Here is a 25,076-nt window from a genome sequence, read left to right as displayed (position 1 = left end):
TAACGCGTCGCTTCCAGAAGATTTTGCTGCCCGAGTTGCACATTGCCGTCAAATCGCCCAGCAAAGCACGGAAGCTACCCAAGCTGAGCGCAAGCGTTACTGCGACAACAAACGCCGTGACCTACGTTTTCACCCAGGAGACCAAGTCCTGCTTTGGACTCCAGTCCGCACCCCAGGCCTCTGTGAGAAGTTGCTTCCACGCTACATTGGTCCATACACCGTTGTGCAGCAAACATCTGCAGTGAACTATCTCGTCCGCCCAGTACACTCCGTCACTGACCGGCGCCGCCGGAATGCCGAAATCGTTCACGTGTCGCGGATGAAGCCCTTCACTCCCCGTTTAGATAATCTCTAATCTGCGGCCAGGCTGGCCGCTTCCATGACGGGGGGAAGTTAGTGTAAGCACTATTAACGTACTTCGTCGTTTTCATTTGTACATAGCCATCATCATCTTCCCTCTTCTTCGACTTCTTCGCGCGTGAGCTGCGGGCGCTGCCTTTTTTGGAATAAACAGCGCTGGGCAACTTGATCGGTCTCGGTATTATAATATATATATATATATATATATATATATATATATATATATATATATATATATATATATATATATATATATATATATACATACATACATACATACATATATATATATATATATATATATATATATATATATATATATATATATATATATATATAGCTCGGGTGCTCCTATTTAAGTACATGTAGAAGAGGAATTCGTTTTTCCCTGCAACCACATCACCAAATTTGAGGAGGTTAGTTGCATTTAAAAGAAAAAGTTTACTTCTAGTGACTACTAGTTTAGAATTTTTCATTTAGGTGGTCACTTATTTATTCAAATTTGGCCAAAACTGAAAATTTTCAGAAAACGAAACTATCAAGTTTAAAACTCCGGGACTCAACAATGAAAAATGATATCACAATTCTGTGAATTGCATCTAATAGTACATCTACAGCGGACAAAATAGATATGCTACACATGAATCTCAAAAAAATTTAGTATTGCGGAAATAACGGCTTTTGCAGAACCCTTGTACACAACGTAACCAATTCACGTAAGATACAAATTCACACAGCAAACTTGTCCGCTTTGACTGTTAAAATAAATGCCGTTTACAGAACCACGATATCTGTTCTTCATGCATAGCTATTAGTTTGTAAACGTCGTGCTTCTATTTTTTCAAGCTTTCGAATTTTTCAAAATATTTTAAACAAAATCCAGGCCCTAAATCGAAGTTCTGTTTCCAAGAGACACTAGGATTTAACTTTCTTTCTCAAATGCAACTAATTTCAATAAAAGCGATTAGCAGGATTATCTCAGAAAAGCGTTTCTGCGTTTACAAGTATTTGAAGAGGCCGCGTCGGATTTGGCCCGACCTAAAGCTTCCTCTTAAACAATTTATCGAGGGATCAAATACATGAATAATAACTGCATTGTCATTGCCAAAGATGCTGCAAACGAATTCTTGAAAGCTACGCACTGTAAATACAAGTAATATATCTATTTTTTCATAAAATATTATACTCGTATGTGCCAAAAATTGTGCCCGACATAACTGACATCAATGCTTCCATGCTTTTTGTCTATTTATTAAGTAAAGAAATTATCACACGAACTTTAGAACTATATCAGTTCGAAACCAGGAAAGCAGTGCATGCCGCTGATATGAAAAATTAAAGCAATGAACTGAACAAGTTGAGGACAAATATGTTAATGAAACTTTGTCATTCAAGAACCGTGCTTACATTCTTGTATATATGCAATGGCCAGTGAAAAATCTCAATGACGCTGTCGTTTGTTCCAATGTATTACGCAGGAGTAGCTGTCCCTTGTCGTGTATCGTGAGTAATTGCACCGAAGTTATAGTCGCGACAGAGAGCACGTATAAAAAGCAGGAGTTCTGCAAGATATATGAGGGCAAGTCAAATGAATGAGCCAACAACGGGGTACTTTATTTAAAAGTAGTCTTCATGAGAATTTAGACATTTGTCCTATTGACTAACGAGTCGCGTGATTCCCGTCTTATAAAACTCCTTGGGTTGCTGCTTCAAAAAGTCTGTATCTGGTTCCCTTTAGCTGATTTTTCGGTTGCCCCAAAATGTAGAAGTCACAAGGTGACAGGTCTGAGCTGTATGGCGGATGTTGCAGCGTTTCCCACTTGAACTTCGTCAGTTTTGTATTAACCACACAAGCGACGTGGGGACAGGCATTGTCGTGGAACAAGATGACCCCATTCGTCAATTTTCCACTTTGTTCGTTCTTGATTGCGACACGCTGCCGCTCTGGCGTTTTACAATATCGGGAACAATTGATAGCCTCTCAAGATTTAGCAAATTCTATCAGTAATGGACCCGGTCGATCGAAAAAAAAAGTTAACAACACTTTTCCAGCGCAAATGATGGCCTTTACGTTCTTTGGGCGTGGTAAATTCGAATGTTTCCACTGTAAGCTTTGCCGTCGAGTTTCAGGCTCGTAGTAGTGGCACCAAGGTTCGTCCCCGATCACAGTTGCAAACAAGAAGTCGTCATCCTCATTGTGATAACCGATCAGATGAATCAAGGCAGCGCGAAACTTCTCCGTCTTCTCGCAATGGGTCAAAATCTTGGGGATCCATTGCGCACCAAAGAGCCGATAACCGAGAAGCTCATGAATTATGGCGTGAACCGAACCGTGACTGATGTTCAGAGGGTCTGCCAGTTCATCGATGCTTATCTTCCGTTCTTGTTTCAGCAGCTCATGAAATTGGGGGGGAGGGGGGGGTGATTGCACGATGGTTTTGGCCCGGTCTTGGAATGCCTTTGCAACGTCCTTTGAACCGTTTGCTCCAACGCTTCGCAGTGGTCAATGAAATGAAGTGTTCAATGTACACGGCAGTCATATGGTGATTAATTTCTGTGTTGGAAACACCTTCAGCTGTCAAAAATTTCGCGACACCGAGCTGTTAAACTTTTGAAGTGTCCATTATGTGATGCAACCATATTCAACCCAGTGTGTGAGAGCATTAACGAACATTTATCTTCACACCTGCTTGTCACTTTTGTAAAAGAGACATGCCGTTCTCCTACGCGCATGCCTCGCAGATAATGAACCGAACCATTATTGCGCGGTTAGGGTAGGCTCACTTTAATTTGACTCGCCCTCGTTCATTAGAAATGCAAAGATACAATGGGATATACAAATGTGAAAATACGGCTTGATAAAGGAGAAAAAAGTATCACTGGAAACAAAGTTCACTGCATGTATACACAAAACCTCGCAACAAGATATTTAAGTATACGTATAAGTCTCCAATGAGTCTATGTATGTAAGAAGAAGTAACTGTATATAATGCATCAAACAAGGCAAATAAACATGTTGCACAATCATCGATTCACAGAATCCTAGATTCCGCCCCCATTCCATCCACTCCCCCCGATGTATTGCGCGCGACGGAAGGCGGCGCGCTTGCTCCCCGCTTTTCTCCTTTGCGCACACAAGACTGAGCCACCATCGTCGGCTCAACCATTCCACGTCCCCTCCTACGCTTTCACTCGCACATACAGCATGCAGCGCGTGGTCACGATGTTATCACCCTTGGACTTTATACGAAACATGAGGGCGACGGCGACGGCAGGAATGCGCCTGGAGTGTCCATATAATTACTTTCGCAATAATACAATAAACGTATCCGGCAACTGAAGCGTCCCGTCGGCCATTACTTTCCGCAAAAGAATTATCAAAATCGAACTTTCACCATGCGACAATTCGCTGCGCCGCAACAATGTATTTTCTTTTCTGTGAGGCGGAGGCACCGAAATGGAAAAAAAAACGCATAGGAAAGTATGTTGGCCAGAATCGAATGCCTACTTCGAGCACCTAATGGGGCTACGGAAGGAATACCGAAGAAAACATGAGACGTACGCTTCGTCCACTGAGAACCATACGCATACTGCTCAGTATCCTACAGCGGCAAAACAAGACTTTCCGGAAAGGTTCCGCTCAAGGAATGCGGTGCAATCCTTCGAGTCCCTACAGTAATGGCGGCGAGCGACCATTTTTTTCTCGTCTGCTAGCCAGAAAGCGTCCAAAACTCTGTCAGGTCAAAATCCACTCGGCCAGAGCAAACCGAACGCGCGCCGAAGTGCGCGCACCGCACGGTGGTCGGGGCCATACGAGAAAAACGTATGCGCTCTGGCTGGCTCTGGCAGCCCGCGGGTAGGGTAGCGAGAACAAAAAAAATTGAAGAGGCTCAATGTGTCCTCGCGAATAAAATTCAAAGTAGAAAAAATAAATAAGAACGTAGTTACTTTGGCTGGCTTTAGTGTCTTGACATGGATGTTCTGGCGTAGGTTAAAAAAAATGTTGATATTTTTTTTTATGTGACATGACGGCACAAATGAACCACCCCAACGCTTCGGCTCATTGGACCTCGCTGCCTGCTTTGTCAACTCGTCTGCTAGTGTGTTGATTTGGCTTGTCTCGTTGTATGTTCCGATGTAAGACTTTAGAAAAGTCAATAGACCTTTGGCGTCAAATGTTTATAACAACATTATACCCACAAAATTTCGCAATTGAAAATCTAAAGCACAACTTTGGAAATGTCAATGCACCTTTCACATCAAGAGCTTATGAGATTTATACCCATAAAGTTTCGCAATTGATATCCATGCGCTCCATAGATTCCGTGGCCTCAGTGAGATGCCGCGGCGAGCCCGCTCACCATCAAAGCGTCCTTGAAACTTTGTGCTCGGATGGGACTGCATGGCGTTATGTGACTCCCGGTGTATGGGCGTTGCCACGAAATCCAGCCCGAGTTTGCAATCTTCGCGGTTAAATGTCTTTTCGAGCGTCGAAAAGACATTCTAGACAAAATTCAGGGTGATTTCCGGCGCCGGGGGTCGCTTTGGTCGGCGGTGCATGGACAGCACGAAAAAATTTCGGGGGGGGCTGAAGCCCCATAAGCCCCCCCCCCCCCCCCCCCCTGGCTACGCCCCTGCATAGGGCAATGATGATGGTGATGATGAAAGATGAAATTGCAACTGCCGTTTCGCAGAGAGCATCGTGGGCCGACTCCAGGTGGTGGGCAACGCCAGCGAGCCCGGAGGCGACATCCAGCTGCGCATGGCCGACCCGGAGGGCTCGCCGCTGACGATCTTGCCGGGAACCAAGAGCCTCGTCCTGCGGCGCAAGCTCGACAAAGAAGGCCGCGACGGACTGCGCTCCGTCACCACTGACGTCATCTGCTCTCCAAGGCACACGCGCAACAACGACCACTTGGTGAGTGCCGTGCGCTGTCGTTCGGTTAGAACTCCCAGGCGTGAGCTTAGGCAGGTAGATTAATTAAGCGTTCAATAATTAACTCTGTGACAAGCTTTACGCGATGGGGATGAGTAGCTCCCTACGCATTGTTTCTTAAAGTAGGCTTCGTTGCAGCTGTGGTGTGTTTGAGGAGAAGCTGGACTCAGCGATCCGTTTCTGGTGGGAGGCGCTCAACTATATTATATTGTGCACATCGGATAGCGTTTGTATAACAAATTAAAAACAATAATTATGGGGTTTCACGTTCCAAAACCACTGTTTGATTATGAGGGAGGCCGTAGTTGGGGACTCCGGAATAATTTGGACCATGCATCTAAATCTAAGTACGTGGGTGTTCTCGCCTTTCACCTCAGTCGAAATGCGGCCGCCGTGGCCGGGATAGTGTAACAAACGTAAGCGTCCTTTTGAATACATTACAGACAGCTTAGGTAAAGTATTCGGTCTTCACACAACACAAAAATTCTATCTTTACAATAGGTTACTCTTATGTTACGTGAACTTCCAAACTGCTGTTGAAGGTTATCCATAAACTTGCGCAAGTGCCCTCAGTTTAAGCTATCTTAGAAAGGAGTGACATCGTGAGAAGCCATTTTTTGGTACTTTGTACAATTGCTGTTTTCAGTGTTTATCATTACCGGCCCAAATATTTAGTCCAGCCAGATGTCAGGCTTTACATAATTTCACTACTTGCGGATGTTTTGACGGCAAGCATAACCTTACGATCGCGCTGTGTGATATCGAAGCTTTCCAGTTACGCAGTGTCTTGTGCTGTATACCATCCCCCACTAAATGTTTTAATTACAGCCAGCGATGACGCCAGCCAAACCATCGTAACCCTTTGGTTAAATTTAACTATGCTATTCTGTCGCAGTAATTTCGCGGGACATAGTCGTTAAACTGCTTGGCGAAATTGCGCGTGATATGCTAGAGCGCACAGTAGGGCCTAATACTCGCAGGCTCTACCACGTATAGACTCCGTTTTATTAGTTAAATCACCCTTCATTTTTTTATACATGCAAAGGACGCCTGCGCGAACCAATAGCTCTCCTCACGGCCATGTTCGACCTGGCAAAAATCTATGAACCTTCTCCACCTGGTAGAAAACGTAACAGAGATAACTGAATTGGCGTGGTGCACTGCTTACTTACTTTCGGGCAGCACCCTGCACTACCCTTTCTATGACCGCAGGCAATAATTAATGTATCCTCCAAAAGGCGAGGCCTTCAGGAACGTGCATGCTTGTGCAGCAGTGTTGCTCACGAGACACTGTTTCTCACCATGCATCTGGGGGTGCGAGCCCTTGAAAAAAAAAAAAAAACCCTTTAAATGCATTGTCCAATTTTTTTTTCTCTTTACAACGTCTACCACAATTACTTCTCGTGGTAGACACTCTTTTAATCTCGAATATGCCTTTTTGAAATCCTGGCGCGATCGTTGTATGCAATGTGCTATGGTGGGGAGTTCCTTTTGTTTTGTGTGTAACGTTCAGCTGTTACGAGACCCAATGCCAAACTTATTGAATCTAAATTTTCTAAATAAGCTATCGTGTAAAGGCGGTGCAGCATTCGAATTGGATAGCTCGATCTGTACTGCGGCTAAGTGGAGACGTGGGCCCTTTGCCACAAGTTCAGCGTAGCGCACGCTCGTTGGTTGCTTGTTGCGAGCAGGAATCTAGAGTATAACCGCTTTCAAAGCATTTCTCTTATTTACCGCATTTTCGCAACAAACGTACAGCAATGAATGCTGCAACCTTTTAACCCAAGCATCAGTTTGGGTACTCTTAGCTAAACACATGGCAGCGGAGGAATCATTTCTTTTGGCTGCTACTGCACCAAGCTTGCTGAGATTTATGGCATTTAAAAGGAAACGTCAAAGATCCAGTGACTGTAGGAGGCACAATATTATTTAATCCAAAATATCTAAATTAAAAATTAGTTGAAATGGCAATATTTCCGCAAATGAAACTATCAGGTTTACAGTTCTCTAACTCGGCTATTGTAAGTGACATCACATTCTGTAAAGTGCATCTAGACATCTGAAGCTAACAACGTTGATGTAGTGTGCACCACTATAAATTATACCATTCATTTGTGAGTTGCACATTTGCGAATCTTACCTCAACATTGTCACAATTACCCAGTATGCCGTTATTCATAAATCCAACGTGCCCGCTTTTGATGGTCAAGTGGATGCAGTTAACAGAACGGCGATATGTGTTTTTGTGCGCAATTACAGATTTGTAAAATACGTTCTTCTATTTCTTTAGCTTACTAGTTTGCGGCAATCTTTTAAAACCTTTCAGGCCCTAAATTAGATTTCTGCTTCCTACAGTCACTACAATTTAACGTTTGCTCTCAAATTCAGCATATCACGCTCAGATCAGTCTTGTGGTTGTATCGTTAAAAAATTTCCGCGGTTAGATCTGTTGGTATAGGCTCAATCGAAGTTGTCGTCGAGCTTAAGGCCTGACAGCTAATCATGGCAATGTCATGGTGGGCTACACTTTTCTGGTTTAGACGGTACCGTATGCAAAGGAGGTTGTAGAGAACCATGTTGTTGGAATTAGGGCGATACTGCAAAGGGAGGTAACCCTCATCGTAGCGTTTTGTCACACTTCGAAAGAGTGTGCCAAGAGGATTTAGTTTTAAGATTATCCAGTGTTGGGGTGAGATTGTGCCGTAACTAGCTAGGCTGAATGAAGCAAACGATTTGTTTTACTGTTTATGACCATTGCTGCCGTCCTGGTGTCCTTCTAAACTTGATTCTCAGTACCACAACATCATTCCTTGTATCAGAAACTCAACCATGCACTGATCCTCCATAAGGAGAGCCTCCCCGCTACCTTACATTTTCTGTATCTTACGCGTTTCTTATTTAAGTCCACTCTTCGCAATTCTTCTGGGCTTTTATTTCTTTTTATTGTTGGTCGTCAATTTCGTTCATTCTTGTTTCATTCCTTATTCTGTCTGACCAGGAGCGGCTTGCACAAATATTTAACAACGAAAATAATAACGAATTTAAGAACGCGTTCTTAAATGTTCCATAGACAACGACTAGTCCGCACAAGAACGCGTTCTTAAATTCGTTGTTAAATGTTCGTCCAAACCGCCCGAAGTTTCGCGGATGTTTCAGGTGTTCTGATAGGACAATTTATGGATCGGATTTTAGGGAGAGGTGGGGGGGGAGGAGAGGGGGAGGGGGCGAGCTTACTTTGGTGAACTTGAATAGCAAACATTTCAAACTTTCTAAATAGAAGAAAAGAACACATTCTTTTAGTGACGCGAACGTTCTAATGCTTACCATAGAATATAAGCAACGGTTTACATACGCAAAATAATAAAAAAAAATGTCGAGCGGTCTTTGTCAATAATCATCCTTAAATAAATGTCTGCGAGACATCTTGCCAAAACAAAAAAAGAAGATTCAGTGTTCTGCGTGTATACAGCGTCCCTCCACAGCATATATATCAGTGTCTCTCCATTACCAAAGAAATGTTATTTGCTAAATTAGTAGCAAAAATGGCTATTTGTTTTCTGCTCATATGCGTTTAACAACGGACATTCACAGCGTCCTTGTCTAGTTCTTTCTTTGCTAACAGGCTCTGTTAACCATTATTATGCAGTATAATATGTAGAAACGATTATTCGAGATTATAGTGTGTCGAGCAGGAAATCAAAACGAGAGATATTATTTTCCTATTTTAATATTGACAAAACACAGTCAGTTTGGCTGGACTTGCTGAATCAGCTGACGGGAGCCCCCTGCACCACGCCACAAGAGTCCATGTCGCGCAAAATAATAATATTATTAATAAAACTAAAAAATTATAAAAACTAAATACTGAATGTGCCATTTGGTTGCTACCCTCTTCTTTATTTTCTTCACTGACACTTTATACACGTTTGGAAAATCTCCTTTTTTTCTGCTATGCTTTTATGTAGCATCATGTTATCATCGTTTCACCATTCAATGAATGATTTAGGAGAGGCCAGCGACGCAATCGTAGATTTCATCCCAAATAAAGTGCTTACTCAAACGCGGGCACACAAAATCGCTTCCCTTGTCACTGTCGGTGGAAGGTCAGCCATCGTACTGCTTCGCTGTGGCAGCAGAGGAGGGCTCCGAGTACGTCTTTGGTCGCCAGGTTATTCAAACGAGAAGAAAACTATACCGTATAGAAGTGTTCAACACGTTTTCACCAAACCTCGCTAGCATGCCGACCAAGGTGCACCTCGATAAAGTGTAAGTCATGTATACTGCAGGCGTTTGTAGAAAATTCAGGGACGATGTAGCAGTAAATGCGACAGGAAGGCGTTAACATTACGCCGCACCTTCTTGATATCCCGGATTCATCAGTTATACTGCGTTTCACCACATTGCAAAATGCTGTTCGGGAGCTCACTCCAAAGACGTCCTGCCTCTTCGAGGAACGAAGCGCAGCTGACGGTGCCCTGCGCCGCACTGACGGGGGTCTTCATCCGGAGAGGCACATCGATGCTATAGTCGGTCTGGGAACTTCGGACTGAGAACCACCTCGAGTATATGTGGTCCAACGTCTATTGGAGCTCGCTGATGCTCGTAGCGGGGAAGAATGGCGAGGAGATGTACAATAGACTCCTCGCACTTGCAGACGCATTCACATTCTCACGTCACAGTATGCGCATTTGGGAACGTTGCAAGGCGTTGCGCACAAGAGTCCACGCTGACCACGTTGGCGCCCAAGCTCCTGTAGGCGGAAGTATCTATAGCTCGTGCAATGCAAGGCAGTAGCGCACTTGGCTGATGCAGTGTCGGTTCTCATTCAGTAGTACTTTAAAAAAACATTTGTTGCAGTCTTGCATTGTGCTCATTATACTTGGCTTGAGAACGTTTAGTCCCCTTGCGCTATGAACTGACGGAAAGGCTTAACCAAAGATGAAACAGCTTTACGGACGTTTGTGACGTTCTGCCAAAGGAACTGTCGCAAGGGGTAAAAAATCAGAATTCCAATATGTCAGGCAGAAAGAGGGAGCTAAAACATGATAAATAATTATCCTTGAGTGCCAACGTTCATCCCTCCGCTTCCATGTCGGCCGTTTTCGTTGCAGTCGATTCATTTAAGTTATGCTGCATTTGTTTATCGAGTCATATCGATCATGTACTGAGAAGGCAGTCGCTTATTCTGTCCTCTTTTATGAAATATAGCATGTGCGTGTGTCTTGCTTTTTCAACTGTGGTTCGTATTTTCATTCATTTAGGCGGCCCTCATTTTGCATACATACGACGCAGAAATACGGAACATCTACAAAGACAAGCGCGTTTACGCTGGCGGCATTCACATAAGGGAAGGGTTTCCTATGGGCAGCATCAACTTTATTTCTTAATTAGTGCTCAACGGTTCTGCACTCTTTGGATACAAGGCATGTGAGTATACATAACCAGAGTTTTCGCTCAGTTCCTCGGTGTAAGCGTAAAGTTCATCCGCTCTCCTAAATCCGCAATATTCCTTTAGAATCTCGGCCGAGCGCAGAGATGGCGCCTACACATAGCGTGTCGACTCAGCGCTGTTGTATGCGCATCGTGCAACGGCTAAAGCTTCCACCTGTGGTTGTTCTACACGGTAAAGTGTTCTACATAGTAAACCAATTTACACGCTTAAGGGTGTTGTCTATATACAACTCACATCGTTACACCCGTAAGGTTGTAGCACGTACCCTTAAGAACCCTTAAAGGTGTGAATCGGTTTCAACTGCAGAGTCAATAGGTTAATTGTTCTAAATGACTTTACGGGCGCTCTAGGTATCGGAGGCGCTGCATGCGATGCCGCCGCGACGGTTGCACGATGGTCGCCGCGGGAAGCGTGCGTGCCGCTCGAGACGCCGCGTCTCGAACAGCCGTAGACAGAGCCGCGGCAAAAGCCCGCGGACGTTTCCCACGCGTAAGCTGGCACAGTCGCTGACGATCAAGTCGCGGGCGCACTGTGCTCACGCATACATACGCTCGTGGAAGCCGTAGCGCACGCCATGACTGCGCTCTGGAGTTGCCGCGCCCCGTCGAGTTGCGCTTCGCTCGAAGTCGTCGTAAACGCGGGCTCGCCTCACGCGATGAAAGTAGGAGAACGCCCCCCGGTGAAGCGCGCGCACGTTAATTAGGCCTAATTTATTTCGGGAGGCGCGTGCCTCGCGGGGCAAATCACGGTGCAAGATCACGCGAATGCGAAGAGCGTCGCGTGTTGTGTGCCTCCGTCGGCTAGAGAAGAACGTGCACGATGGTAGACGCCGACAATAGCGCTGATACGGCGCTTCCGCTAACGATGTGTTCCTTGACGACGCATGGAGAGATTTCCGGGTGTATTGTATGCGGCAATCAGCGCCCGTTTCCTCCTCGCTACCCCCTCCCCTCCCCACTCCATTTCATTCTGTAGAGTCTTCGCCGGTTATCGCTCAGAGAGAGAGAGAGAGAGAGAGAGAAATCATTTCCTTTAAGTGCTAGTGCATTTTTAAACATGTTTAAGTGCACGCTGCCTCAACTGCTTGCGAAGAGATTACAGTCACAGGGGGAGGACAAGCTGTCGGTTGTCATCCGACAATTGCATAAAACTACAATGAACTACCAGGAGAAAAAAAAAGAAAAAAAATTGGCACAGAACCCTACAAGACGAGAGGCAGCAAGACTTATACAGTTGCGTACATTGTGAAAAATTTCGGATTGAAGCGCGTATGTTTTTTGTATGTAAATGTTTTCTTCAAGTATAAACAAGCGATACTCACGGTGTGACGTCGACAACAACGCGTGCGAGGAAGTGCCTATCTAGCCTTGAAATTTACGCGGTCTTGTCACCATGGGTCAGTTTGATTGGTGGCTGTAAGCATGGCTGGCTTTCAGTTCTTTTTTGTGTTTCAGCTTTCTTGTGTGTTCAGAGCCATATCTTAGTACTCTAGTGCAGAGAGCGAGGCTTTAACGGCTTTTCAAGACAGTCCCTTGATATTATAATGAGAGGCGGGCAGTTGAGTGCTTTATAAGTCGCATCGAAGGTAAATAAACAAGAAACACACGGGCACTCGTGCTGTCCTTCCAGCTTCCAACGCCCTCTGTACGCACGTGCGTGTTTTGCGCCGTCCACAAATCTGCATGGCACTTTGGGCTGTTCTCCCTCCACGCGCCGCTGCTTCTCGCGCTCCGACGCCCTATGACCCTCATGCCACGTTTCCCGTTTTTTTTTATGTGGTTTCCCACCATTCTTTCGACGGCGTCTGCGGCGTCGCTGCAATTATTTTCGACGCGGCTTGCCCTCTGACCTCTGACGCTTACGCGGAGAAGAGAGCGAGCGAGCCGTCGGAGTGCGTGCTCCGGCTAATGAATAGCCACTCGCTGGCTGTCTGCTTGCTCGGCGCGACACTCAAGTTTCTAGCTTCGTGGGCACCTTCCATATACACTGGTGGCTTCTTTACGTCTTGGTTCGCCCATTGTTCTTCTCCGGGGCTTGAGCCTTCGCCTTCCTCTCTCAGTTCTTTGCATATGGCGTGCGTTTCCTTATTGCGTATAGCGTTTCAGTTATAAGGGACATTTAGATTTTGCGCACCCGGAGTTAGGGGACGCAAACAGCCGGGCTTACAAAAGAACGCTAAAGGAGTACAGAACAACGCAAGCCGGGCGTGGCGCTTTGTGTATGCAGAGTCTAAAGCTCCCTATGAATTACACGCTTCCGTCATATGCAGGTGTGAGTAAAGGACAGTGCATGATTTCGGCCGCAAATGGGCTTCGTTTGACACAAGCTTGTTGGTGTTTTACGAAACTTAAGAATTCCCTGAACCACCCTAAACTAAACAGGAGGGTTGAGTAGATGGAATATTCTTATTCTGAAGATATTAATATAAAGCAGAACTTACTCCACGATTCGCTTGAAGAAAACTTAGGTGCGATAAGAAAGTTTCAGTAAAGTAAGCGTTCAGCATTCACGCTGCGTTGGGGCGGCCTCCCTCCGTGTTTACAATCGTCGGTCGTCGGCACGTGCGTCACGTGCGGCACGTTCGATGAAGACGTCTGTAAAGACCGGTCAGAAAGCAGGCTAGCCGCCTGGGATGGGAAACGTGTGCCATCATGCATGACGCAAGGACCAGTGGGGCGGCGATAGCTCTTAAAGATATCCCAGCTGCTATCACCCTGCGCAATTACGCAGCATCGCTTTGACCGCCGCTGCATGCGGGCGCTAGTTATAGGTGAGATAAGCACTGGCGCCATTATTTTGGTTGGAGTGTCGGCGCTTTAACTTAAAGCTAGCAATTCCAAACTTTTCTATTCCACTTCTGCAATCAGCCCACCACGCTTGTTAAATTTATTCTCGAGCCAATTCACCCCACTTCGCTTGTCTTTCCCGCGACGTCAGGAAAACCGCGAAAACTCCTCCTCTTGTGTGACGTGCACACGCTGATTATGCACGGTGAGACCGAACGAAAACAAAATAATTATTTCCGATTCTTTGCCTTTGTCACCATCAGCATCGTCTTTCGGGGAAAATAGCTTTGGGGTTGCACCCACTTCGCCTATCTGTAACGCGACGTCAAAAAAACCGGGGAACCTCGCCACATGAAAGTGGTGTGTATGCATTAAAAATGCATTACTTTGCCGTGCAAAAGTGAATTTTTTTAGGAATAGCCGGAGACTGCTGCGCTCCTAAATGAATAGAAGGTGGCTGACCTCCGATCGCTGTGGCTCTGGCTACTTGGTGCTGGATTTGTTTACTTGAGTATAATGACATTTTTGCGTGAGAGTACAGCGTTCTCGAGCCCTTTCAGCATGTAATCGACATCGCTTTGTCAGCTTTTCCGCATCAGTCTATTTATGCTGCATCTGTACAGGATACAGCTCCTGGGACTCCTACGTTGCAGTCTACCAGTTTTGTCAAATATATGCAAGACGAACATATGTGCTCTCGAGAGCATACAAGGTCAAGCGTTACGCACGTGTTTAGGGCTGCCTCTGCGCACATCAACAACAGCATTAACTCCCATCGCGAGAGACCACGGACACACGTAGCTGTATAATCTCTCAGGGCGCACATTCGAGATCTGTCAAGGATCCCCGCCCATCACTTACCTTCCCTACCTGCCGAGAGACTGCAAGAGGCTTTTTCATGAGCGATAAGCACTAATCAAAGTGCATAGCGTCATCTTATACGCCGGCGGCTAAGCCTTCATCTCCACTGTGGTAAAAGGACACAGCGTAAAAAAGAAAAGGACACGAGAGCGACACTACAGAGAGACACTTCTTTTTTGCGCTGTGTCCTTTTTCCATTGAATCCCCAAAAACCCCAAGCGTCCACGCTAAATCCCATGTGTTGCCTGCGACAGCCTAAAGTGAATTTTACTGTTCCGAGAACTACAAACAAGGCCAATCATCCGCCTCCGGATGATTGGAACACACACAAACACACACATTATATATATATATATATATATATATATATATATATATATATATATATATATATATATATATATATATATATATATATATATATACCAACGGTATGACCTCACCTACCCTTTTAAATGCCGTCTTCGTCGTTCCACGTTCCAGTTAACCAAGCTCCATTTACGTTCAAATCGTTACACATGACTACATCTGCGTCGGCAGAACTTGCAGCCCTTCTATGCTGCTAAAACTTACATCACCGAATAGCCGGCACAGAAATGGGTCGTGTTTTGTGACTCTAAGGCAGTTCCTCACAGTATCAAGTCTGCCTGACATCACAGAACTTAACGAACAGGTGATATCCACCATGATGGAAGTACACCGCCATGCTCTGGAAACATGGCGTAACATAATCTTTCAGTGGATTCCTGCTCACTGTGGCATCGTTGGCAGTGGTTTGCTTACAGGGCTGCCCGGTCTGCCCACGAAGACAGCCAGACGTGTCTAATGCCTATGGCGAGGACGGACACTGCCAGGGAACTTCGCCTGCTTGCACGCGAAAAGAACAAAAGAAAATTCCGTTCTAGCAGAATTTGTCACGCGATAACTGTCGACGTTAATGCGATTTGCTAGCATTCAAGCAATGTAGAGACATGGTATTGCTTGAAAAACCTTTATTCAGAATGTAGTGGCCATTCTGAGATTTCACTTGCTTGGGCTATAGTCGACATTCACTGTCTGCGGTATCGGTACGCTTTGCTATGATACTCGCTCGCCAGGGTCGGCCTTGACGATGATACGACGTCCCTATCACGACGACGCAGTGATGATAAAGAAGTGCATCGATGAAATGAAGAAGGTGGAATGACCACAGTGTGATGATCATGGGAAGACGATTGTTTAATTATGACTATGACCTAACGGAGGCAGCTCGACAACGACGACGTCTTGAGGACAGTGGGATGGTGACGAGCATTTAAACACGGCGGCATGACGAGAATGAGATGACGACCACTGTATGACGACTACGGCGCGATGAGAATAGTATGGTGAAGCTGGAATGACGATGATGCAACGACCCTGATGGCACCATGACGATGGCATAACAACCAAATGCATGACGGCTACACAATGACGAGATGGCAAGACCACGGTGGCATAGCCAGGATTTAACGATATCATCGTGATTACAACGAAGAATGAATGACGCGGATGGGTCAACGAAGGCCTCACGAAGACGACGGCATGAGAACAATTAAAAGACGTTTCTGAAATGACTTTAATATAAGGACATCGTAACAAAACGGCATAACGACAATGCGATGACGATGACTCTATGATGAGGAAGGTGTCATGACAACGGCGGCTGCATGGCGACGTTGGCATGACGACGATGGTATGACGAGAATCGAATGACGAAGTTCGAATGGCGACGACGGAACGACCATGACGGCACATCATGATGGTGTGATAACGAATGCATGACGACAAATGTATGACAACGACGCAATGACGACGGTAGCATGGTAATCGTGATGTTATCACAATTGAATGACGATAGTATGACTGCGATGGAATGAAGGAATGTCGTCGATGGGAACGGCGAAGTCGGTATGTCGACAACGGTATCGTGGCAATTTGGTGACGTTTGTGAAGCGGGACGATGGTACGAAGACAACGTGACGACATTGGAATGACGACCACTGTATGGCGACGATGGCGTGACCTCAACGGCATAGCTGGAATCATCACGCCGGAACGACCGCGGCGGCAGCACGAGTGCGTACTTTGTGGCCCAAGGTAGTCGACAACTTTGGTCACTGGGTGCCTGCAATAGGCGAAAAATTCTAATTGCAATAACAGGATTTCGTAATTGTGGTACGTTGTCTCGTAGTCGTGTCTCTTCGCAGTTCGCTATCTCGGTTTCCCGCGGTAATCATTGATGGTAGCAATCTGGCCTGCTGTATTAAGTGATTAAAGGAACGTTAAGCTATCATCCTCTCACGACATTAGAGCCATTCGCAGTAAAATTACATTTGTCTTCAATGTACGTATTTTTCGTTCATGTGCAGAGCATCACTGTGCCGGTTCGAATAATCGTGACGGATGCCAACGACAACGCTCCAGAATTCCAGGGCACCCCTTACTTCCTCAACATCAGCGAGGTAAGCGCACCCATGTTCACCTGCTGCGTTTTCTCAAAGATTGTGATATTGTGATTGTTATAGCTAGATAGACAGAAAGACGCAACGTGACTGGAGCTGGCTCAGAATGCTACTGGCGTTAAAATCGTGCAGAAACCGTCAACGATGATTCTCAATATAAGCGAATGGCCGATTGCTTTTAGCAAGCTGTTCGCTTTATTGAAGAAATCATGCGCTTGAAGTTTCAATGATCACGCTTGGGCCCCATTTGTTGTTTCATTGCGTGATTCTCTAGAGAACAGAACCGTCAACCAGTCCATTTGTCGCAGTGGCGGAGCCCTCTCTTGCAACCGACACAGTGGGAGAGGGTGGCGGCACTCGATCGATGCATTTAAACCTTCAGACGCGCGACAGCACGTGTCAGCAGGCCCATCTATTTGCTACACGCGCACCACTGTTGTGCCAAGCGTACGACGTTACGGAGGCATTTCTTCAGCCGACCGAGGTCTAGATTCGCATTGTCGCCCATTGCCTATGTATAGGCAACACCCGCTATAGCTCTGGATATTTAATGAAATTGGGTAAGATCTTATTGTTCCTTTAAATGTGTCATATCGAGAGGTCCGAACTATGCGTTCGCATCAACGTTTTTTGTGTTAAATCTTAGATATGTACGTTTGGCGTTCGGCAACGAGCGCGCCCCACAAATCGGATGGAAGAGAACACGCATCCTTTGTATTAGCGGTGCGAGGTCGACCCCCCCCCCCCCCGATAACCAACCGCGAAAGTAGGTGAAGAAGTCAAAGTAAACTATTCGCTTGAAAGAACCCGTAGGGCGATATAGGCGCGTCCTGATCTAACGGAACAGTAAAAGAGAGAACTGTGAAGAACACAACGAAGAACAGAACAGCGCCAACCTCAGCAGTACCGAAAAGCTTTAGCCAAAAAGTATGGTTAGCTCGATGACGCGGGACTGTCTGCTCCGCGCTCGGGTACCGCGAATGAAGCAGTTTCCGAATTCCCCCGTCCTGTCGAGACCAGTAAGAGTTACACGGCTTCCTAAAAGCAACATAAAACTAATACATTTAATATTTCGCTTTGTAACATCGTTTTATGTGTTTTATCTTTTGCCCTGCAGAGTACTGTGCCAGGTACGACGGTCATGCAAGGCATCCGAGCCGTGGACATGGACCAGCCTGGTCTCTTTAGTACTGTCGAATACTTTGTCGATGACGGACCACACTCGGTACGCCACACATGCGTTGTTTTCTTGTCGCAAGCTGTGCTTGTTGCATTGCATTTCACTTGATGTTTTAACAATGCTTTCTCCCTTTATAAACAGAGCGATCAAGACATATTATACTCACGTTTATGCCGAAGTTGTGCAAAGTAATGCAAAGTTACTGGGCCAAAGTTGTGACTCATAAACAAAGAAAGAAGCTGGTAATGGCGAATGTAACAGGTTGGTACGACCGATAGAAATTGCAGTGTGCCGAAAGATTTATGAATGCGGCTGTTCGAAAGCGTCACCATATACCATGTGATTGGCGCTTAACCTCAGCACTCTTGTAAGTACTGCAATAAAATCGGTGAAAAAGAAACTAATCTTTACACAAACAGTCAATTTTTTCGCAAGCAAGAACCAAACGTTTTATTAGGGAGACCAAAGAATCCCAAAAGTACAAGCTAGACGTAGCAAGCGTGTCAATATATCGTTGGCCTGTAGCGTCTGGTTTAATTGTGCATTCGCCATGCATCGCGCTCCCTTATACTTAGTGTATATTCGTACTTATTTCCTATGTCAGTAGTTCTAGTTATATATCTTCACCTTAAATCACTTATCTGCTACACTGTAAAGTTCTGCTGACACTTGTACGAGCGCCACGCTTTGTTTCGTTCCGGGCACGAGAACAAGAAAATAAACGCCCTTGTTTTTATGTACACGAGAGTGGGACACTAAAATAAATATATCAAGCTTCTTTATAGCTCGATCATCACAATTTTTACTGCCATGTGTTTACAGCTAAGTCAAATGTCGAACCCAATCGAAAGAATAACAAAATTTCTCAGTAAATATGTTAACATCTCGAATTTTTAAAATTTATATGTCCTTCACAGTGCTCAGTGGAACAAAAGTTCGTTTTTGTGCACTTTATTTCTACAAGTTGTTCAGCCCACCAACCAGCAGCTGTGCTGTCTATCGAACGCAAATCCCATATTCGTTACAACACTGTACCCTGCAAGCATGCAACCGCGCCCCATCTCCTATTTGTGCACTCGTCCTCGTCCACCAGCTTTATTACCAACCCTGCAAAGGCTAAAGCCATGCCTCGCCAGAACACTCGTTGCCTGGTGAAGGGTAACGCGCATGACGATTCTGAAGTATTGTATTGTTCCCAGATTTCATGCACTACGGGCAATCAACTTTGCATTATCTACCGTGTTCAGCACTTGTTGAGCACCTTGCTTCCTAACAGCTGCTGACTGTCGCACTCACTCATATTGCTTGCACTTGCCTCTTGTTTTTGTTTTTTCCTTCCTAGTTTATATTGCTTTTTTGCTTCGATCTGCTCCTATCATGTCAGTACTTGAGTGATTAGAAGAAAGCAGTGGGGAACACCATAAGCAAGGGCTCGGAATATCGACAGGACAGGGTGCACCGTCGTACTTCTGCTTCCTTGCCGTAATCATCGTCTTCGACGTGCTACCATACCAATGGGTGGTTTCACACAATTTAATCGCGCACCAACTTGAGTAGGCATCCATAATTAGAGTGTTGTATATTCTAAAGCTAAAACTGCTGACGTATCTAGGCTACCCTCAGGGGGTGTTAGCGTGATTTTCTCTTTGTACGTAATATTCTAGTGGTGTGCAGACCTACGTTAAACAAAAATTGGTGGTGAATCAACTTAATATCGTTGCTGGCGAGAAGAACGCTTGTTAATTATGTGACAGTCACACACGAAGAGTCGACAGAGTTCTTTCTTTTATCTTTTGTAATGAAATTCACCAATATAAGTTTATTAGAAGTGTGTCTTTATGTTCCAGAAGCACACCATTGTGGCCTTTCATTGCCAACACAAATGAGACAGTGCTTTGATTACCCAGGTTACAAAATTTTTGATTTATTATCATTACCTCCTAATAAGGTCATGCCGAAATATTCCAGCAGATCTTTAAGGCGTGTCTTTGTCATTGCAAAGATTGCCTGTGAGGTGACATGTGAAATGCAAGTGACATGCAGTGACATGCAAGTGGCATGTGGCACACAATTGCGTGTGTCATGATGCAAAACGTTTCCCTACGCCATGCGCAGCACCTCTTGGCCTTCGAGAACAGATGGGAAGGTTCACTGCTACTTATGGACAAGCTAGACCACGAGACCCTGCCGAAGTTCACCATAACTCTAAGGGCGCAGGTGAGCTGCCCGAGGCAACTTTGACTTTACTTTACTGAAAGCATAGGCGCGTGCAGCATTACACTAAAAAAATCAGATCGCAACAATGCTGCATCACTACTGGAGTACGCATTGCCTTACTTTGTGGGTGGCGAAAAAGTCTACACGACAAGAAAATAAAAGGGAGTCGGCGCACTTCAGCGGACGTAGGCTCGATAAGAGCTACTACAGCTGTCTACCATCGTGCGTTCCTTGCTTTCTGACAAACACAGCATGTCGATCTGTTATTGAAAGCTACTGTCTCGATGATACCATTGGTAGAAAACGAAACATTTCGACAATTGCGTTGCAATACATGCGTGCCTCACAGGTTAATAAAACAGATATAATGATTTGGACTTGCATCTTAAAATAACGAAGAACCGTCGCCGCTGTTCCTTGCAGTACTTTTGACGGTGAGCCGCAAAGAGGCTTGGTGGCGTTTTCTCGCTAAAGAACTAACTCCCGTAACTAAGCAGAAGAGTGTGTCGCTTGTGTCCACTCAGGCTTTAATGACAAGGATTTGGTAAAAAAGCAAGGTGTGTGAGCATACATCGTTAACGCATTTTGCTTTTACCCATAGGACCAAGGAAACCCCCCGCAGAGCTCGCACACCACCCTGGTGGTGGTGGTACACGACGCTGACGACCAGAACCCCAGGTTCAAGGCAGAAAGCTACTTCGTCCAGCTGCACAACAACACCCGCCTGGTAAGCTGACGTTCCTTTCTACTTCTGGTCACTGAAGGTGGCTTCACCAATGAATTGGTAAGTTGCGTTCACCTGGACGCCAAGACACAAAGGTAACGCAAAAAAAAGTGGATCAGCGCTTACTGCCAATATATGTCAATTGTATTTTGATCGCCGTATTACACGCAACGTTCAGGTAACTGAAAAGAGTAAAACTAAATGTGTGTCATCCAAGTGAAGAATCCAAACAGTCAAAGAGTTTATATCCATGTGATGCTTTTGTGGCGGAGGGACATGGTGAATGGGGCTTAGAGGTTTTCCGCGTTGTTTTATTTTACTGTCAGTCTAGCACGTCCAGCTTGGCATTATAATATCGTGCAGCTGGTGGTTAGGTACTGAGAGGTTTTGGGGCCTGTTTGCATTTGGGCTATACAGTACGAGTATCTCGACGCATGTCTCAAAAAAGAGTCGGTGCAGCCTTAGAGCCACCGTCGTCAAATGTAAAACTAAGTGCTTTTCTTCTAGGGCGCACCACTGGACGTGAAGCCAAGCAAGATAGAAGCGGAAGATCCTGACGAAGAGATCAAGGCCGCCATCAAGTACACCTTTAATTCAGGTACGACTTCGACAATTGCTCAGCGTTGTGAAAGGGCTCCTGCTACTGTGCTGCACGACGCGTAAAAGGCATTCAGACGGAGGATTCCCCACGACGATCACGGAGGGGATCATCCGTGACATCGTTCCTGGCTAGCTACCTATATACGCCCTGCTAACAGAAGGTTCACGCGTGGCCTATCAACGTGCTAAGTCGCGGTGGTCGACTTTTACTATACCGCAGGGCGTCGTTTGTTGCTCTAAAACAAATTATTCCCTGCAACTGCGGGGAGCCTTGTGGTGCCATGCCGCCCGACGGAAGCGTGATGTCGTCATGCCGCGCTCTCTGCTTATACACGGACTGCCCCGCGTGAATACATTGATACAAAAGAAACAAATACATGTGCAGGTCCAAACCATTTCGTTGGAAGTCATGTGAAGCGAACGTTTCGTGAAATGGTTATTTAAATGCTGTACAACTAAATAGGTTTACCTTAAAAAAAGATCACCCATTTGTCATTTGTACGTGAAGCGAAGCTTTAGTAAAGCGGCTGATAAAACACTATACAGCTAAATGAGATATCGTGCAAATAAATGCGACGGTTATTATTAGATTCACCTTACCCGTGGACTAGCATGCCAGGTTATCAGGTAAACTAGATCTTCAGCTTAGCACTAAAGCTTGTAACTCTCTATCTTAAAAAGTCGCTGTTATCGGTAAAAGAAACTACAATGTGTTCGCAGCTGGTTAGAACAAACGCGACATTTTTTTCATGGCTTCATAGGCAGGTACTATAACAATATTTAGTCCTTGCTCGTTGTCCTATCCTAGCTCCACCCCGGCAGTCCGCGCACGGCGACCTCGCTGGTAGCCTTGCTTTAAAAGTGAAGACACGAAGGTGACTTGCACATTGTCCGAATACAGATATACATACTTTTAATGATCTTCATGGGTTGCACGTTGACAACGTTGGTTACCATGTCCTGGCGCAAAGCATGACATCACGAGCCGTTTCAATGGATAAAATTCAAAAGTAAAGTTAAGTTAATACATTTTTTAGGTTTTACGTGCTAAAATCACGATCTCATTTTGGGGAACACCTCAGTGGCAGACTCTGCTATAAAGTTTGACCCTCTGCGATTAACCGTGCACCTAAATCGAGGTTCTAGAGTGTTCTTGCATTTCGCGCCCACCGAAATTCAGCCACCACCACCGGGATCAAAGCCATGACCTCGAATACAGTAGGGAAACGCCATAGACACTCAGCTATTGCGGCCGATAGCGGGTGGTGACTCATTCAGCGTGGTTATTCTGCACAATGCAATGCCCACCGAGGCGGCTGTTTACTTACAATCTAAGCATATCAGCTTTCGTCCTGAGACGTTTTAAAGAGCAAATAATTACATTACCTTCATTTCACGCGATTGTGTTGATACTACAATGGCTTCTCTTGATTTAAGCCCGCCGAACTTTGTCGGGTGCATCGAATAGCTGTAAAATACATCGCTTACTTCTCACACGCACAAAGAAGCGAGTAGTTTCGAAACCTCCTCGATGCTATTCGTTACTACAATCCAGGAACTGGGATAAGCGTAAAGTGTCCACACTGCCTTAAGGACGCAAGTCTTTCAGTAGGCATGGGCTATCAGAGAGAAGTGTGGTTATATAACTAGGGAAGTAAACTTCTATAATTATTTATCTATGCCATGATATGCACTGCATCAACACTCTCTCACATTCGCTGAAGTTGTATTAACACGCAGGTGTCAGGAGCGTCACGGACGTCTTCTACGTAGAATAAATGGTTGTAACAGTGCACACCAGCAGTTGTTATGCTACTGCGAACGAGGTGGTTGGTTAGAATGGCGCCCATGGCCTTACTTTGATGAGTGCGGGACGCAGAATTGGTTGTATAATTCCACTCAAGAGCCGAGTAAAGACCATTCCTCGACTAGCGCCTGCAGCCCACTGCGCGTCATCTAAGCGCGTAACGCGAGTGGTACTTACCAACCCTGGTTATCAATGACCGTTCCCCTTAACTTTTCAATGCATGGAGCATCCCCCATTCTGACCACTTTAAACGTGCTACAGAGCAGGAGGCGATCACTTCTACGTAAGTAGCCAAGCGACACAGTTAAGTGAGAGAGAAGGCAGCAATTTAATCTACGCAGAGTAGCGTCTGTTTTGATATATAGTACATGAAGGTAATTAATAAATATATAAATGCACAGACAGACAGACAGACAGACAGACAGACAGACAGACAGACAGACAGACAGACAGACAGACAGACAGATAGATAGATAGATAGATAGATAGATAGATAGATAGATAGATAGATAGATAGATAGATAGATAGATAGATAGATAGATAGATAGATAGATAGATAGATAGATAGATAGATAGATAGATAGATAGATAGATAGATGGACGGACGGACGGACGGACGGACGGACGGACACAGACAGACAGACAGACAGACAGACAGATAGATAGATAGATAGATAGATAGATAGATAGATAGATAGATAGATAGATAGACAGACAGACAGACAGACAGACAGACAGACAGACAGACAGACAGACAGACAGACAGACAGACAGACAGACAGACAGACAGACAGACAGACAGACAGACAGACAGACAGACAGACAGACAGACAGACAGACAGACAGACAGACAGACAGACAGACAGACAGACAGACAGACAGACAGACAGACAGACAGACAGACAGACAGACAGACAGACAGACAGACAGACAGACAGACAGACAGACAGACAGACAGACAGACAGACAGACAGACAGACAGACAGACAGACAGACAGACAGACAGACAGACAGACAGACAGACAGACAGACAGACAGACAGACAGACAGACAGACAGACAGACAGACAGACAGACAGACAGACAGACAGACAGACAGACAGACAGACAGACAGACAGACAGACAGACAGACAGACAGACAGACAGACAGACAGACAGACAGACAGACAGACAGACAGACAGACAGACAGACAGACAGACAGACAGACAGACAGACAGACAGACAGACAGACAGACAGACAGACAGACAGATAGACAGATAGACAGATAGACAGATAGATAGATAGATAGATAGATAGATAGATAGATAGATAGATAGATAGATAGATAGATAGATAGATAGTGGTCCTAACGGTTACAGCATCGGGCTACTGTGCTGGAAGTCAGAGGCTAGGTGCCACCATCAGACACTTGATTTTTTAAGAGGCCCGGAACGAGGCGAGGCAGCAACCTACCTGTCTATTTAGCACAATGTGGTCGTGATGAGCAAGAAATTCTTCGCATTCTCCGATTCTTCGCAAAAGACGAACCATTGACTACCATGGCAAAACAATAAAACATTACAGAGCGTAATTAAGGCTCGTGTTTCAATGAACCGTATATATTTATTTATTTATTCAAAAGAACCTTACACGCCCCACGGCAGGGTATAAAGGAAGGGGGGCATTTT

The 25,076-nt window shown here is 45.3% G+C and overlaps 1 protein-coding gene across 2 annotated transcripts in view; it reads left to right on the top strand.

Annotated features, from left to right (window-relative positions):
• LOC135901442 (protocadherin gamma-C3-like) overlaps positions 1-25,076 on the top strand; it is a 288,857-nt gene that overhangs the window by 232,172 nt on the left and 31,609 nt on the right. For both annotated transcript variants that reach the window (XM_065431249.1, XM_065431250.2), the window contains 6 exons: positions 5,055-5,278; positions 16,786-16,878; positions 17,996-18,103; positions 20,174-20,275; positions 20,877-21,002; positions 21,507-21,597. In XM_065431249.1, coding sequence (XP_065287321.1) covers positions 5,055-5,278; positions 16,786-16,878; positions 17,996-18,103; positions 20,174-20,275; positions 20,877-21,002; positions 21,507-21,597 — 744 coding nt within the window. The remainder of the gene's footprint in view (positions 1-5,054; positions 5,279-16,785; positions 16,879-17,995; positions 18,104-20,173; positions 20,276-20,876; positions 21,003-21,506; positions 21,598-25,076) is intronic.

This window comes from Dermacentor albipictus, chromosome 1 (assembly GCF_038994185.2).
Source record: "Dermacentor albipictus isolate Rhodes 1998 colony chromosome 1, USDA_Dalb.pri_finalv2, whole genome shotgun sequence".
Classification (NCBI taxonomy): Eukaryota; Metazoa; Arthropoda; class Arachnida; order Ixodida; family Ixodidae; genus Dermacentor; species Dermacentor albipictus.
This window is presented reverse-complemented; position numbering and strand designations above follow the sequence as displayed.